The 17,669-nt window shown below is 36.8% G+C and overlaps 1 protein-coding gene across 2 annotated transcripts in view; it reads right to left on the bottom strand.

Annotated features, from left to right (window-relative positions):
• Positions 1 to 17,669, bottom strand: part of MCMBP (minichromosome maintenance complex binding protein) — a 67,604-nt gene that overhangs the window by 28,883 nt on the left and 21,052 nt on the right. For both annotated transcript variants that reach the window (XM_030839397.3, XM_030839398.3), the window contains exons 2-6: positions 17,108 to 17,193; positions 16,360 to 16,500; positions 16,187 to 16,228; positions 6,141 to 6,242; positions 963 to 1,107 (exon numbers count right to left, since the gene is read on the bottom strand). In XM_030839397.3, coding sequence (XP_030695257.1) covers positions 963 to 1,107; positions 6,141 to 6,242; positions 16,187 to 16,228; positions 16,360 to 16,500; positions 17,108 to 17,193 — 516 coding nt within the window. The remainder of the gene's footprint in view (positions 1 to 962; positions 1,108 to 6,140; positions 6,243 to 16,186; positions 16,229 to 16,359; positions 16,501 to 17,107; positions 17,194 to 17,669) is intronic.

Here is a 17,669-nt window from a genome sequence, read left to right as displayed (position 1 = left end):
ATAAACATTTGGGGGGTGAGTGGAGAAAAAGAATACTATCACATTTGTATACATTTACTGTAAAACATTCCAATTTTAAAAACATTAAAATATGCCTTAGCATTAAAGAAATACGGTAATATGAACTTATAAAGTAGAATAATATATGATTAAATGAAATTCAGTAGTAAATCTTTGTTTACCACTGAGTGTTATATTTGCCCTCTCAACCCATCCTTCACATTCAAATTAACTAGACTAATTTGTTTTTACCTCCTCTGCCTTTAACTTGTCCTTGGATTAAAGATGCTAAAGAGAAATGACTGGACACAAAAGGAGAAATAAAGACAAACTTATCTACCTGCCATATGAAGGAATTCAGTGTTCATAATAACTGTGACTGGAGAAATCAATAATGATATATACCAATTTTGAAATTCTCTCATTCTCTTGGAAAATTTCAACTTTTGGTCTCCTTGTTTTAATCAGAATTGTGTTTTAATTAATTTTAAAGTTTAGGAGTAAGTAATCCAGTATACCACAATTTCACATTTTTCCTCCAATGTTTTCAGTCTTACTAATTAAAAGCATCACTATTCCAAAAAGAAAGTAAGAAAGGATGTTTCAGATATAAATAAGTCACTTTTAGGGTAGAGTACTTCATATTACTTAAAAGCTGAGATAAATAAAATATGAAGAAAGATAAAAGACCTTTTCCAGTTGTTGAGACCCTTAACAACTGACAGTAGAGTAGCCACTTCTCACTAAGTGATGCCTAACTGCTCAATTATGAAGCACAGTGTGACCAAAGAGTAACTGTTCAAACTCTCAGAACCGTCTATAATTCTGATAAACCTCAAAGCAAAGTTGTCAAATTACTGCCAGCTCCTAAATCTAGAGCTACATTATACAACAATTAATTCTGAATATGAATCTACTGCAAGAGACCAGAAGTCTACCGAAAGCCCAATGGCACACACTACCTGCTTGCCTGGCACCCGCGTGCTGCTCTTTCTGTTTATTCGGCTGTAGGTCCATATCTTCATCATCTTCATAACTCCTCTTGTGACGACTGGGAGTGTAGGACGTTGAAGGGCTGACTCGAGCTTGGTTTGTATTAACATAGACGTTAAATGAAAGGTTAAGGAAAGATTTTCATGAACTGGGGAATATCGTAAGTTACCCTACCTAGGTGACTAATAAAAGACTATTACTTTGGAGGGAAGAGATATGGGAACATATGTATATGTATAACTGATTCACTTTGTTATAAAGCAGAAACTAACACACCATTGTAAAGCAATTATACTCCAATAAAGATGTAAAAAAAAAAAAGACGATTACTTTGGCAGTTTGGTTAAAATAAAAATGTATTTTTAAAAGAAGGTTGATGTATACAATAAATAAGCTATACGGATATATTGTATAGCAGCAGTCCCCAACCTTTTTAGCACCAGGGACCAACTTCATGGAAGACAATTTTTCCCGGACGGGTGTGTGTGTGTATGGGGGGGATGGTTTAGGCGGTAATGAGAGCCGTGGGGAGCGGCAAAATGAAGCTTCCCTCACTCGGCCGCCGCTCACCTCCTGCTGTGCAGCCCAGTTCCTAACAGGCCACGGCCCAGGGGCTGGGGACCCCTGTTGTATAACACAGGGAATACAGCCAACATTTTATAATAAATATGGAGTATTATCTATCAAAATTTTGAATCATTATGTTGTACATCTGAAATTAAAACATTATTGTAAATCAACGACACCTCAATTTTTTAAAAAACCCAGAATAACAAAAATTCCTTTTCAATAAAAGAAGGCTGAACTTCCAGTTTGGGTCATAAGAATTAACAGCTCAAACTTATGCCCCCTACCTTGCTGCAAAGAACTGTAAAACTGATCTCCCAAGGCAACAGAAATAAAAGCAAAAATAAACAAATGGGACCTAATCAAACTTATAAGCTTTCACACAGAAAACGAACCATAAATAAAATGAAAAGACAACCTATAGACTGGAAGAAAATATTTGCAAAAGATGAGTCCTACAAGGGCTTAATTTCCAAAATATACAAACAGCTCATATAACTCAATAAGAAAAAAACAAACAACCCAGTCAAAAAATGGGCAGAAGATCTAAACAAACACTTCTCCAAAGACGGAATATAGAAGGCCAACAGGCACATGAAAGATGCTCAACACTGCTATTTATTAGAGAAATGCAAATCAAAACTACAATGAGGTATAATCACTTCACACTGGTGAGAATGGCCATCATCAAAAAGTCTACAAATAGTGCTTGCTTCGGCAGCACATATACTAAAAAAGTCTACAAATAATAAATGCTGGAGTGTGGAGAAAAGGGAACCCTCCTACACTCTTGGTGGGAATGTAAATTGGTGCAGCCCCTATGGAAAACAGAATGGAGGCTCCTTAAAAAACTAAAAATAGAGTTACCATTAATGATCCAGCAATCTCACTCCTGGGCATATATACAGAAAAGACAAAAGCTCTAATTTGAAAAGGTACATGCATCCAATGTTCAAAGCAGCACTAGTTACAATAGCCAAGACATGGAAGCAACCCAAATGTCCATCAACAGATGAATGGATAAAGATGTGGCGTGTATACACACACACACACACACACACACACGGATATTACTCAGCCATAAAAAAGAATGAAATAATGCCATCTGCAGCAACATGGATGGACCAAGAGATTATCATATTAAGTGAAGTAAGTCGGACAGAGAAAGACAAATATTATATGATATCATTTATATGTGAGATATAAAGAAATAGTACAAATGAACTTATTTATAAAATAGAAACAGACTCACAGACATAGAAAACAAACTCGTGGTTACCAAAGGCAAAGGGTAGGAGCTGGGCGGGGGAGGGATAAATTGGTAGTACGGGACTGACAGATGCGCACTACCATATATAAAATAGATAAACGACAAGAATTTACTGCTTAGCACAGGGAAATATATTCAGTGTCTTGAAATAAACTATAATGGAAAACAAACTTTAAAAAAGAATACATATATATATATATGTATAACTGAATCACTTTGTTGTATACCTGAAACTAACACAATATTGTAAATCAACTATACTTCAATTAAAAAAACAAAAAACCTGTAAAGCTGAACAAAAGGCATGAAGCAACTGTTTTCAGTCTTTGGACAACAAAGAACATAAGGTTATGATCCTTGAATGAGAAGAAACACCACAGGTAAACTCCACATTCTCCCCAGCTCTCTCAGGGGCATTTTCCAAATTGCAGCAAAGGGAAGTGGAGGTTCTGCTCTTGCTGGTAGAGAAAACAGAGCACATAGCTCAAGGCTACTGAAGCAACTGGAATTTGCAGAACAGTTAGAGAGCAAAGAGCTTCAAATAGAGCCCTAGGAGAGAACAGCTGCTGCTCGGTTGGGAGCTTAGCAGAGCTTCTGGAAGTTACACAATACTAGAACTGGACCCTGCTGAGAATCACGAGCATTTAGGTGAGACCCGGAAATAGCACATCTCGCAAGTAAGGACTACATCCTACATTGTAAGTGCCACTCATACCTACCTTAACAAATCCCAAAACCAAGCCTTGGCAGGATCAAAGTGATGCACTTAAATTACCTGCCTGCCAGAGCAAAATTCAACACTCTTGAAGACAGAACTTTCAACAGTGTTGTATATCAGCATAACTAATCATAACACATGATTAATTATGTGAAGAAGCAGGAAAGTATGGCCTATAAGCAGGATTAAAAACAGTATCAACAGAAAAAAAAAACAAAACCCAGAGACAACCTGGATATTGGAATTAGCAGACAAGGGCATTAAAAAGCAATTCCAAAATTTACAATTTTAAAAGAAAAGATGAGGACTATCATCAGAAAAATGGAAACAAAGAAAAAGAACCAAATGAAAAAATCTAGAACTAAAACATAAAATGGAAAACAAAAAACCTCAATCACCTGAGAACAATAATAATTAGTCTACAATCATGTGATTTGAGCCCCAGAAAATGAGAAAAAGATGAGACTGGGACAGAAAAATATTTGAAGAAATAATGGCTGAAATCTTCTGAAAATATCAACCCACAGATCTAAAAGCTCAATAAAACCCAAGCAGGATAAACACAAAAAACCCAGACATGGGCACATCATGGTCAAGCTGCTGAAAACCACAGAGAATATTAGAAGCAGCTAGAGGAAAACTAAAGTCCCATTACATACACGTGACAATGATAAAAATGACAGCTATCCTTTCATAAAAAAACAATGGAGGCCAGAAGACAATGGAACAATAACATTAAAATGTTGAAGATGGGAGATACCTGTCAATCAAGCATTCTATAACCACTGGGAGAAAAAAAAGCGTTCTACAACCTCCGAAAATATCCTTCAAAAATAAAGGTGAGGGACCTCCCTAGCAGTCCAGTGGTTAAGACTCCATGCTGCCAATGCAGGGGGCACATAGATCCCTGATCAGGGAACTAAGATCCGGCATGCTGCACAATGCAGCACCACGACACACACACACACACACACACACACACACACACACACACACACCCCCCAAAAGGGTGAAATAAAGACATTTTCAGTTAAAAAAAAGCTGAGAAAATTTATTACCAATGGATCAGTACTTAAAAAAAAGGGCTCAGTGAAATGATTCCAGACAAAGACAAAAAGAGCCAGAAATGATCAATATTTATGCAACATAAAAGACGTAATTTTTCCCCCTTATTTCTAAATTTATGTAGGAGACAACTGTTTAAAAGATCAACAGAAGTATATTGTAGTGAGGCTCAAGGATCAAAGAAGAAATCACAAAGGAAATTAGAAAATATTTTGAACTGAATGAGAGTAAAAACAAGTCAAAATTTGTGGGATCCAACTAAAGCAGTGATTAGAGAGTATTTTATGGCCTTAAATGCTAATATTAGAAAAGGAAGATATGAAATGATCTGCACACTAACCTTAAGGTTTAAAAAAAAATTAAAACCATTACTAAAAATGAAGGAAGAGCAAACATCAATGAAATAGAAAACAAAAAATTAAAGTAAAAACTTGATTCTCTGACAAACCCCTAGCAATACTAATCAAGGATAAAAGAGAAAAATAAATTAACATTTTGGAAATGAAAGGAGATCACTGTTAGATATGCCTTAGACATTAAAAGGAAAATAAGGAAATACTATGAAAGTTTTATGTCAATAAATTCAAGAACTGTGATTCAATGATTGTGAAACATTCCTTGAGAGATACACAACTTTATCACAACCGACACAAAGTATCTGTTAAAAAACTGATTTAGTAAGTTAAAATCTCACCAAAAAATGCCTGGCCTCAAACTGGAACCCAAATGTTCATCAATTGGATATTATATAAACAAATACCATCAGCAATAAAAAGGAATGAACTATGGATACACATGGATGAATCTCAAATGCATTATGCTGAATAAAAGATATCAGACACAAAAGACTGTATGTTATATGATTCCATTTGTATGACATTCAACAATAGGTAAAATTAAGCTATAGTGAAAAAAATCAGAGCAGTCGTGGCGAGGAGGTGGTGATGGGAAAAAGGCACAAAATTCTTTACTTCCATGGGTGTGCAAATTACAGGTGTATGCATTTATCCAAACCACTTAAGTATACCTTTAAAATCTGTGCATTTCAGTATGTGAACAATGCCTAAAGAAATTAGTAACTAAAAAAAATAAAAATGAGAATGAGATGTCTCCACAATCTCTCAAAAGAACAAACATATTGTTTTCCCTTAATAAAATTAGAATGAGTTCTAATTTAAAACCAGTTTTTTTACTTAATGATTGTGCAACTCTCTTTTTCAGTCCCTTTAAATCCACCTCAATCTTTTAAACAGTTTTTCACTAGCAGAATGCACCATAATTTTATCATTTCTCAGTGATGAATACTGAAGGTTGTTTTATAGATTTTCTTGTTTAGGACAAAGGAAACACATTTTATAAAAATAAAGCCAAGCTCTATAAATGAAGAATAATTTTCTTTTCCAGCTACCTTCACTGAGGTAAAAAGACTAAGTTTAAAAAAAAAATCAAAATGTGAATTGTGCTCTCTTCAATTAAGAAAATAATCAGTAACCATTCAACACATAAGAAGGTTCAGATAAAGGATATTTCTTTTACCCACGTGGATTCTCCAGGCACTGGAACACAATAGAAAGTCTGTCTTTCCAAAGTGGTAGTTCGTGGAGAGTTTAAATCAACTTCTTGCTGAGGCTGTGATATATACAAAATTTTGTTTTATTTAAAAAAATTTATTACAAAAACTTTAAAAATTAGCAACCATATTTCCATGTTATTTATAAAGTCACAGTAAATACTTTCATATTAAGAGTTAATTAACAAGCAACTACTAAATCCAAACTATCATTTTTGAAAAGAAAACAGACATAAAATCATTTCAAATGCAATAATCAATACAGTACCTTCCTTCAAATCCAAATATACAGCACCCTAGGTTAAAAAATTAAATCCCTTTGAATATTAATCAGAGTGAGGCCTCCCGGAGGTCCTCATTTCAGCACCAACACCAGCTCTATCCAACTGTCTGCAAACTCCAGTGCTGGACGTCTCAGGCCAAACAACCAGTAAGACAAGAATACAGCACCACCCATCAAAAAGAGGAAAAGAAAAGAAAAGAAAGAAACAACAAAAAACTATGTTACAGACGAAGGAGCAAGGTAAAAACCTAAAGACCAAATAAATGAAGACGAAATAGGCAACCTACCTGAAAAAGAATTCAGAGCTATGATAGTAAAGATTATCCAAAATCTCGGAAACAGAATGGAGAAAATACAAGAAACATTTAACAAGGATCTAGAAGAAATCAAGAGCAAACAAACAGTGATGAACAACATAATTACTGAAATTAAAAATACTCTAGAAGGAATCAATAGCACAATAACTGAGGCAGAAGAACAAATAAGTGAGCTGGAAGATAAAATGGTGGAAATAACTGCCAGGGAGCAGAATAAAGAAAAAAGAATGAAAAGAATTGAGGACAAGGGCTTCCCTGGTGGTGCAGTGGTTGAGAGTCCACCTGCCGATGCAGGGGACACAGGATGCAGGGGACACAGGTTCGTGCCCCGGTCTGGGAGGATACCGCATGCCACGGGGCGGCTGGGCCCGTGAGCCATGGCCACTGGGCCTGCGCGTCCGGAGCCTGTGCTCCGCAACGGGAGGAGCCACAGCAGTGAGAGGCCCGCGTACCGCAAAAAAAAAATAAAGCAAAAAAAAAAAAAAAGAATTGAGGACAATCTCAGAGACCTCTGGGACAACATTAAACACACCAACATTCGAATTATAGGGGTCCCAGAAGAAGAGAAAAAGAAAGGGGCTGAGAAAATATTTGAAGAGATTACAGTCAAAAACTTCCCTAACATGGGAAAGGAAAGAGTCGATCAAGTTCAGGAAGCACAGAGAGTACCAAACAGGATAAACCCAAAGAGACACACCAAGACACATATTAATGAAACTATCAAAAATTAAATACAAAGAAAAAAAAATAAAATCAGCAAAGGAAAAGCAACAAATAACATACAAGGGAATCCCCATAAGGTTAACAGCTGGTTTTTCAGCAGAAACTCTGCAAACCAGAAAGGAGTGACAGGACATATTTAAAGTGATTAAAGGGAAAACCCTACAACCAAGATTACTCAACCCAGCAAGGATCTCATTCAGATTCGATGGAGAAATTAAAACGTTTACAGATAAGCAAACATTAAGAGAATTCAGTACCACCAAAGCAGCTTTACGACAAATGCTAAAGGAACCTCTCCAGGCAGGAAACACAAGAGAAGGAAAAGACATGCAAAAACAAACCAAGAAACAGGATAGAAAGCCCAGAGATAGATAAACGCGTACACATACTGTCATCTTATTTTTGATAAAGGAGGCAAGAATATACAATGGAGAAAAGACAACCTCTTCAATAAGTGGTGCTGGGAAAACTGAACAGCTACATGTAAAAGAATGAAATTAGGGGCTTCCCTGGTGGCGCAGTGGTTGAGAGTCTGCCTGCCGATGCAGAGGACACAGGTTCGTGCCCCGGTTCGGGAAGATCCCACATGCTGCAGAGTGGCTAGGCCCGTGAGCCATGGCTGCTGAGCCTGCGCGTCCGGAGCCTGTGCTCCGCAACGGGAGAGGCCACAACAGTGAGAGGCCCGTGTACACCCCCCCCCCAAAAAAAGAAGAATGAAATCAGAACACTCCCTAACACCATACACAAAAATAAACTCAAAATGGATTAAAGACCTAAATGTAAGGCCAGACACTATCAAACTCTTAGAGGAAACCACAGGCAGAACATTCTATGACATAAATCACAGCAAGATCCTTTTTGACCCACCTCCTAGAAAAATGGAAATAAAACCAAAAATAAACAAATGGGACCTAATGAAACTTAAAAGCTTTTGCACAGCAAAGGAAACCATAAACAAGATGAAAAGACAACCCTCAGAATGGGAGAAAATATTTGCAAATGAAGCAACCGACAAAGGATTAATCTCCAAAATTTATAAGCAGCTCATACAGCTCAATATCAAAAAAACAAACAACCCAATCCAAAAATGAGAAGACCTAAATAGACATTTCTCCAAAGAAGACACACAGATTACCAACAAACACGTGAAAGGATGCTCAACGTCACTAATCATTAGAGATATGCAAATCAAAACTACAATGAGGTATCACCTCACATCCATCAGAATGGCCATCATCAAAAAATCTACAAACAATAAATGCTGGAGAGGGTGTGGAGAAAAGAGAACCCTCCTTGCACTGTTGGTGGGAATGTAAATTGATACAGCCATTATGGAGAACAGTATGGAGGTTCCTTAAAAAACTAAAAATAGAACTACCATACGACACAGCAATCCCACTACTGGGCATATACCCTGAGAAAACCATAATTCAAAAACAGCCATGGACCACAATGTTCACTGCAGCACTATTTACAATAGCCAGGACATGGAAGCAACCTAAGTGTCCATCGACAGATGAATGGATAAAGATGTGGCACATATATACAATGGAATATTACTCAGCCATAAAAAGAAACGAAACTGAGTTATTTGTAGTGAGGTGGATGGACCTAGAGTCTGTCATACTGAGTGAAGTAAGTCAGAAAGAGAAAGACAAATACCGTATGCTAACACATATATATGGAATCTAAAAAAAAAAAAAAAAAAAAAAAACCAAAATGGTCATGAAGAACCTAGGGACAGGACGGGAATAAAAACACAGACCTACTAGAAAATGTACTTGAGGATGTGGGGAGGGAGAAGGGTAAGATGGGACAAAGTGAGAGAGTGGCATGGACATATATACACTACCAAATATCAAACAGATAGCTAATGGGAAGCAGCCACATAGCACAGGGGAGATCAGCTTGGTGCTTTGTGACCACCTAGAGGGGTGGGATAGGGAGGGTGTGAGGGAGGGAGACGCAAGAGGGAAGAGATATGGGGATATATGCATAGCTGATTCACTTTGTTATAAAGCAGAAACTAACACACCTCTGTAAAGCCACTATATTCCAATAAAGATGTTTAAAAAGCACCCAAAACAATTAAGAAAATGGTAATAGGACCATAAATATCAATAATTACCTTAAATGTAAATGGATTAAATGCTCCAACAAAAAGAAACAGACTGGCTGAATGGATACCAAAACAAGACCCGTACATATGCTGTCTACAACGGACCCACTTCAGACCTAGGGACACATACAGAATGAAAGTGAGGGGATGGAAAAAGATATTCCATGCAAATGGAAATCAAAAGAAAGCTGGAGTAGCAATCCTCATATCAAACAAAATAGACTTTAAAACAAAGACTATTACAAGAGACAAAGAAGGACACTACATAATGATCAAGGGATCAATCCAAGATGATATAACAATTATAAATATATATGCACCCAACATAGGAGCACCTCAATACATAAGACAAATGCTAACAGCCATAAAAGGGGAAATTGACAGTAACACAAAAATAGTAGGGGGACTTTAACACCCCACTTTCACCAATGGACAGATCATCCAAAATGAAAATAAATTAAGGAAATGCAAGCTTTAAATGACACATTAAACAAGATGGACTTAATTGATATTTATAGGACAGTCCAGCCAAAAACAACAGAATACACTTTCTTCTCAAGTGCTCATGGAACATTCTCCAGGACAGACCATATTTTGGGTTACAAATCAAGCCTTAGTAAATTTAAGAAAATTGAAATCGTATTAAGTATCTTTTCTGACCACAACGCTATGAGACTAGATATTACAGGAAAAAAAAAACTGTAAAAAATACAAACACATGGAGGCTAAACAATATGCTACTAAATAACCAAGAGATCACTGAGGAAATCAAAAACTACCTAGAAACAAATGACAATGAAAACACAACAACCCAAAAGCTATGGGATGCAGCAAAAGCAGTTCTACGAGGGAAGTTTATAGCAACACAATCTTAACTCAAGAAACAAGAAAAATCTCAAGTAAACAACCTAATCTTACACCTAAAACAATTAGAGAAAGAAGAACAAAAAAATCCCAAAGTTAGCAGAAGGAAAGAAATCATAAAGATCAGTTCAGAAATAAATGAAAAAGAAATGAAGGAAACAGTAGCAATGACCAATAAAACTAAAAGCTGGTTCTTTGAGAAGATAAACAAAATGGATAAACCATTAGCCAGACTCATCAAGAAAAAAAGGGAGAACACTTAAATCAACAGAATTAGAAATGAAAAAGGAGAAGTAACAACTGACACTGCAGAAATATAAAGGATTATGAGAGATTACTACAAGCAACTATATGCCAATAAAATGGACAACCTGGAAGAAATGGACACATTTTTAGAAAAGCTCAACCTTCTGAGACTGAAGCAGGAAGAAATAGAAAATATAAACAGATTAATCACAAGCACTGAAATTGAGACTGTGATTAAAAATCTTCCAACAGGGCTTCCCTGGTGGCGCAGTGGTTGAGAGTACACCTGCCGATGCAGGGGACACGGGTTCGTGCCCCGGTCCGGGAAGATCCCACATGCCCCGGAGCGGCTAGACCCGTGAGCCATGGCCGCTGAGCCTGCACGTCCAGAGCCTGTGCTCCGCAACGGAAGAGGCCACAACAGTGAGAGGCCCGCATGCCGCAAAAAAAAAAAAAAAAATCTTCCAAACTAAAGCCCAGGACCAGATGTCTTCACAGGCGAATTCTATCAAACTTTTAGAGAAAAGCTAACACCAATCCTTCTCAAACTCTTCCAAAATACAGCAATGGGAGGAACACTCCCAAACTCATTCTACAAGGCCACCATCACCCTGATACCAAAACCAGACAAAGATGTCACAGAAAAAGAAAACTACAGGCCAATATCTCTGATGAACATAGATGCAAAAATACTCAACAAAATACTAGCAAACAGAATTCGACAGCACATTAAGAGGATCATACACCATGATCAAGTGGGGTTTATCCCAGGAATGCAAGGATTCTTCAATATATGCAAATCAATCAATATGATACACCATATTAACAAACTGAAGGTTAAAAAACCATATGATAATCTCAATAGATGCAGAAAAGGCTTTTGACAAAATTCAACACCCATTTATGATAAAAACTCTCCAGAAAGTGGGCATAGAGGGAACCTACCTCAACATAATAAAGGTCATATATGACAAACCCACAGGCAACATCGTTCTCAATGGTGAAAAACTGAAACCATTTCCTCTAAGATCAGGAACAAGACAAGGTCACCCACTCTCACCACTATTATTCAACACAGTTTTGAAAGTTTTAGCCACAGCAATCAGAGAAGAAAAAGAAATAAAAGAAATCCAAATAGGAAAAGAAGAAGTAAAGCTGTCACTGTTTGCAGATAACATGATACTATACAGAGAATCCTAAAGATGTTACCAGAAAAATACCAGAGCTAATCAAAATATCAGGTAGAGTAGCAGGACACAAAATTAATGCACAGAAATCTCTTGCATTCTTATACACTAATGATGAAAAATCCAAAAGAGAAATTAAGGAAACAATCTCATTTACCACTGCAACAAAAAGAATAAAATACCTAGGAATAAACCTACCTAAGGCGACAAAAGACCTGTATGCAGAAAACTATAAGACACTGATGAAAGAAATTAAAGATGACACAAACAGATGGAGAGATATACCATGTTCTTGCATTGGAAGAATCAACATTGTGAAAATGACTATACTACACAAAGCAATCTACAGATTCAGTGCAATCCCTATCAAACTACCAATGGCATTTTTCACAGAACTTAGAACAAAAAATCGCACAATTTGTATGGCAACACAAAAGACCCCAAATAGCCAAAGCAATCTTGAGAAAAACGGAGCTGGAGAAATCAGGCTCCAGGACTTCAGACTATACTACAAAGCTACAGTAATCAAGGGTTTCCCTGGTGGTGCAGAGGTTAAGAATCCACCTGCCAATGCAGGGGATATGGGTTCGGGCCTTGGTCTGGGAAGATCCCACATGCCACAGAGCAACTAAGCCCGTGTGCCACAACTACCGAGCCTGCGCTCTAGAGCTCCTGAGACACAACTACTGAAGCCCGCATGCCTAGAGCCTGTGATCCACAACAAGAACCCCATGCACCACAACGAAGAGTAGCCCCTGCTAGCTGCAACTAGAGAAAGCCCGCGCACAGCAGCGAAGACCCAACACAGCCAGAAATAAAATAAATAAAATAAATAGATTTAAGAAAAAAAAGCTAAAGTAATCAAGACAGTATGGTACTGGCACAAAAACAGAAATATAGTTCAATGGAACAGGATAGAAAGCCCAGAGATAAACTCATGCACACACAGTCACCTTATCTTTGATAAAGGAGGCAAGAGTATACAATGGAGGAAAGATTGCCTCTTCGATAAGTGGTGCTCGGAAAACTGGACAGCTACATGTAAAAGAATGGAATTAGAACACTTCCTAACACCATACATAAAAATAAACTCAAAATGAATTAAAGACCTAAATGTAAGGCCAAACACTATAAAACTCTTAGAGGAAAACATGGGCAGAACACAGACATAAATCACAGCAAGTTCCTTTTTGACCCACATTCTAGAGAAATGGAAATAAAAACAAAAATAAACAATTGGGACCTAATGAAACTTAAAAGCTTTTGCACAGTGAAGGAAACCATAAACAAGATGAAAAGACAACACTCAGAATGGAAGCAAATGTCTGCAAACAAAGCAATGGGCAAAGGATTAAACTCCAAAATATACACAAGCAGCTCATGCAGCTCAATATGAAAAAAACAAACAACCCAATCCAAAAACGGGCAGAAGGCCTGAACAGACATTTCTCCAAAGAAGATATACAGATGGCCAGCAAACACATGAGACGATGCTCAACATCACTAATCATTAGAAAAATGCAAATCAAAACTACAATGAGGTATCATCTCACACCGGCTAGAATGGCCATCATCAAAAAATCTACAAACAATAAATGCTGGAGAGGGTGTGGAGAAAAGGGAACCCTCTTGCACTGTTGCTGGGAATGTAGATTGATACAGCCACTATGGAGAACAGTAGGGAGGTTCGTTAGGAAACTAAAAATAGAACTACCATATGACCTAGCAATCCTACTACCGGGCATATACCCTGAGAAAACCATAATTCAAAAAGAGTCATGGACCACAATGTTCATTGCAGCTCTATTTACAATAGCCAGGACATGGAAGCAACCTAAGTGTCCATCGACAGATGAATGGATAAAGAAGATGTGGCACATATATACAATGGAATATTACTCAGCCATAAAAAGAAACGAAATTGAGTTATTTGTAGTGAGGTGGATGGACCTACAGTCTGTCATACAGAGTGAAGTAAGTCAGAAAGAGAAAAACAAACAAATACCGTATGCTAACATATATATATGGAATCTAAAAAAACAAAAAAAAGTTTCTGATGAACCTAGGGGCAGGACAGGAATAAAGACACAGACGTAGAGAATGGACTTGAGGACACGGGGAGGGGGAAGGGTAAGCTGGGACGAAGTGAGAGTGTAACATTGACATATATACACTACCAAATGTAAAGTAGGTAGCTAGTGGGAAGCAGCTGCATAGCACAGGGTGATCAGCTTGGTGCTTTGCCACCACCTAGAGGGGTGGGATAAGGAGGGTGGGAGGGAGGCTCAAGAGGGAGGAGATATGGGGATATACGTATGCATATAGCTGATTCACTTTTTTATACAGCAGAAGCTAACATAACATTGTAAAGCAATTATACTCCAATAAAGATGTTAAAGGAAAAATGAAAAAAAAAATTAACTCCCTTTAAATAAACATGTTATTTTATTAAATTTTTTCAAAGACAGTGCTCATGGTAATCCCACTGTCTCTCTCATAAAAAGCTATCAGAATTAGCCCATTAAATAGGAATTTAGTGAAATACTCATTACGAGGTAGCTCTGAGATGAGATTTAAAAGTCAGATATTATTCCTTAGAAAAGGCATATTCTCTATTTCAAATATACTTAGAGATAAGAGGCAGAGAGGACCCAAGATGTAATATTGAAAAAATTATTTCAACAAACACATATTACTTTTAGGGTACCAAAAAAAAACCCTTAAAAGTAAGTAAAATCTATATTCTGTTTTTTAAGAGAAAAAGAAAGAAAGAAAGGAAACAAAGAAAGAATCCCAGAGATATCAATTGAGCCTGAGATAATATATATAAGCTAAGTTTTTTCTGTATTTCTTTCCAGGGCCAAAGTTCCCTTTTCCTGGTGTGGTGCTTTTACTTATGACTCTTTAGCAACGTAGTACAAAATAAAAACTCTTTGCCTTTGGGAGTGTCACAGATAGACAGTCTCACCTATTTCATTTTCCCATTTCCAGGGGCTGAGATTGTTGAGCTATAGAGACACTGCATTATTGTGTACTAGGAAAAAAAATGTGTATTAATTTATTAGCCTAATATGGCTTAGGGCCCCTCAAACAAGGGATGCAGGAAACCTCAAGTTGATTCACTAGACTTGCACAATGGTGCATGCTATGGGGCACCCTAAAGGAAAAAGACATGGGAGAGCTGGAGGCCATCATGTGTAAGATTAAACGAATCCATCATTCGTGAGTCTGTTACTCTAAATAAGTATAGGAAGTTATCATTTTTTCTTTATAGCAAACTTTCAAATTAGGGCTTTTCTTCCATACAGATCAGCCCGCTGGGCTAAAACATTTATTCAACAGAAACAATTTATACTGTGAATTAACAGGCTGGGATTAGGGTTTATATATTAACCTCTTGAGGTTTGGGTAAGCAGGAGACAGACTCCCAGAATGTAAAAAGCCCTAAATAACCCGATTAAACTAAGATTCTGGACTGCAAAGCAGAAATCTAATAGATCCAGAATGGAGGTAACTACTGAGGTTCACCTTTCTACCGGGGTCGTGCCTCAGCACCTGCCTGGTCAATCCCTACCTGTGATACTTGTTTTCTTTCTAACAATTGAAAATTACCACCTGTGTTTCAATAGTACCACATGAAAAACACACAAAAAGCAAAATATGAGATATTTTTAGTTAATATATTTTGACATGCTGATAATCTTCTTCTACTATTAAACCAGAAATAAGTTTTAAACTTTCCCCAGTCACAATGCCAGCCATGTTGAACAGGTGTCTGAATGAAATTAAGTTTAATTCTGCATGTTGTTCTTCTACTATCAGAAAAGCAATACCAAAGAAAATGCAGATATACTGTGGTTCCTCTAATTGCTTTTCTAGTAAGTTTCTATCTCAAAACTACCCCTTTTACAACTATAATTATATCCAGGATTCTGTCTTCTTCCCTTTCCCATTACTGATATGTAAGAGAGTTTCTATTACTTCCTTTTATCAAAGAAAGCTTAAGTTTACTTTTTTCCTCCCAGGAAAAGAGGGCAGGATTTAATCAAATTTAATTAAGCACGTGTAAAGCCCTAAATTAATCTTCTTTCATTTTTCTTCTACTTTTCATTTTAAAAGAACTTATCATAACCTGTAATTTTAAAAAGCAGGTATATAGGTATTAGGAAAAGAAAGGAATTTTTCATTTACAATATTCCACCTTCTAAGAGATTTTTAGATCAAAAAAAAATCATATCAGTGAATATATTTTAAGTATACATACCCCACACTCTGCTACATCTCTATATTTTCCAAAATGAAGAACCTATGACCCAAAGCAAAAAAATAACAGTATTATATCAATCTATCAGAATGAAAATTACCATAAACAACACAAGGACAAAATTAATACTACTAATTGTAAACAGTAAGTTTCATGAATAAAGCAATACATACACGTGCTTTTGTGTTTCGGTTAACGGTTTCATAAACTCCCATGTAAAATTCAGGGTCAAACATATCCTGAATCATGCAACGGAACTTGACAAAACTGTTAGGTTTCAAATAATGAAGGGGAACTTCATTCAATGATGGTACCTTTAACGAAAACGAAAAATCAAGTCAAAATATTCTGTGTATAAAACATTAAGTACATATACATAGACATATATATCCAGACTCAAACCGCAATTCCCACACACACACACAAAATCAAGGGAGCCAAATGATCCCAATGGTTAATATAACACAATTGCTAAAAAAAAGTACTTCCTGTGTTCTCGCAAGTTTGTATGATGACATTTGACTATAATGTAAAAGGATGCTTTTCCTTCACAACACTTTCCAATTAGCAGAAAGGCATTTGCTTTGTTGAGTTCCTCTCTTAAAACTCGTACATGTCAACTCTTTTAAAATGAAGGTAATAAAACAAAAGATAATCGAATCTCTCACAACTACCCATTTTTTCATGGTCAATTACTGCCACCTAGAGGCGCCAATATAGAAGCACTTATTTGCTTGAATTTAAGTTTAAGTTGCAAAAGAGACCAAAAACCTTTTAATACATATGCACTTAAAGCACAGGGCAGTGAACATTAATTTATATATATTTAAACTGTATGTGGATTACTGCTCTACTGTGAGAAACTGCAAGTCTGCCCAACCCTCGCCACCCCCCTCCCCCCCCCAATAGCAATGAGCTCACCCATTTAGGAGCATTATTTTCCTTCAGCTTTTCCTTAAAATACTCAATTACTTTCTTCTCCCAGCCAGGATTAACTCCATTTTGAGCTGAAAGAAAAATATACTGTTCAAAGCTGAAAGTACAATCTATAATAATAGACAATGTTCACACATTAGTTTAGTGTGCACCTTATTGGAAGCACTGAACAAGACACCAGAAGCTGCCCTGTTGGGGGTTTGGATATTACAATCAGGGCGAGGCTGACCCCCTGCAGGCTCTCAGGAGCTAACAATCTCCTGAGGACACCCACAGAATGAGATACGAGACTCCCCAGACAAAGCAGAACAGGAACCATCATTTGAAAAGCAGACTGATCTTTGAAAACATTTTTATACAGATTTTAAAAAATTTTTACAATTACCCTGAAATGAAGAGCAGAGAGTGGTGGTGGTTTTTTTTTTTTAAGTTTTTATTTGGGAATAATTTCAAACTTTCAAAAAGTCACAGTGAAAAATATGTCACAATGATAATTACAAAGAACACCTGTAACCTTGCCCCATTTACTTTATTTGCTTGCTCTCTC

Source organism: Globicephala melas, chromosome 16, assembly GCF_963455315.2.
Source record: "Globicephala melas chromosome 16, mGloMel1.2, whole genome shotgun sequence".
Lineage (NCBI taxonomy): Eukaryota > Metazoa > Chordata > Mammalia > Artiodactyla > Delphinidae > Globicephala > Globicephala melas.
The sequence above is the reverse complement of the archived record's forward strand: the minus strand, read 5'-3'. Positions and strand labels throughout refer to the sequence as shown.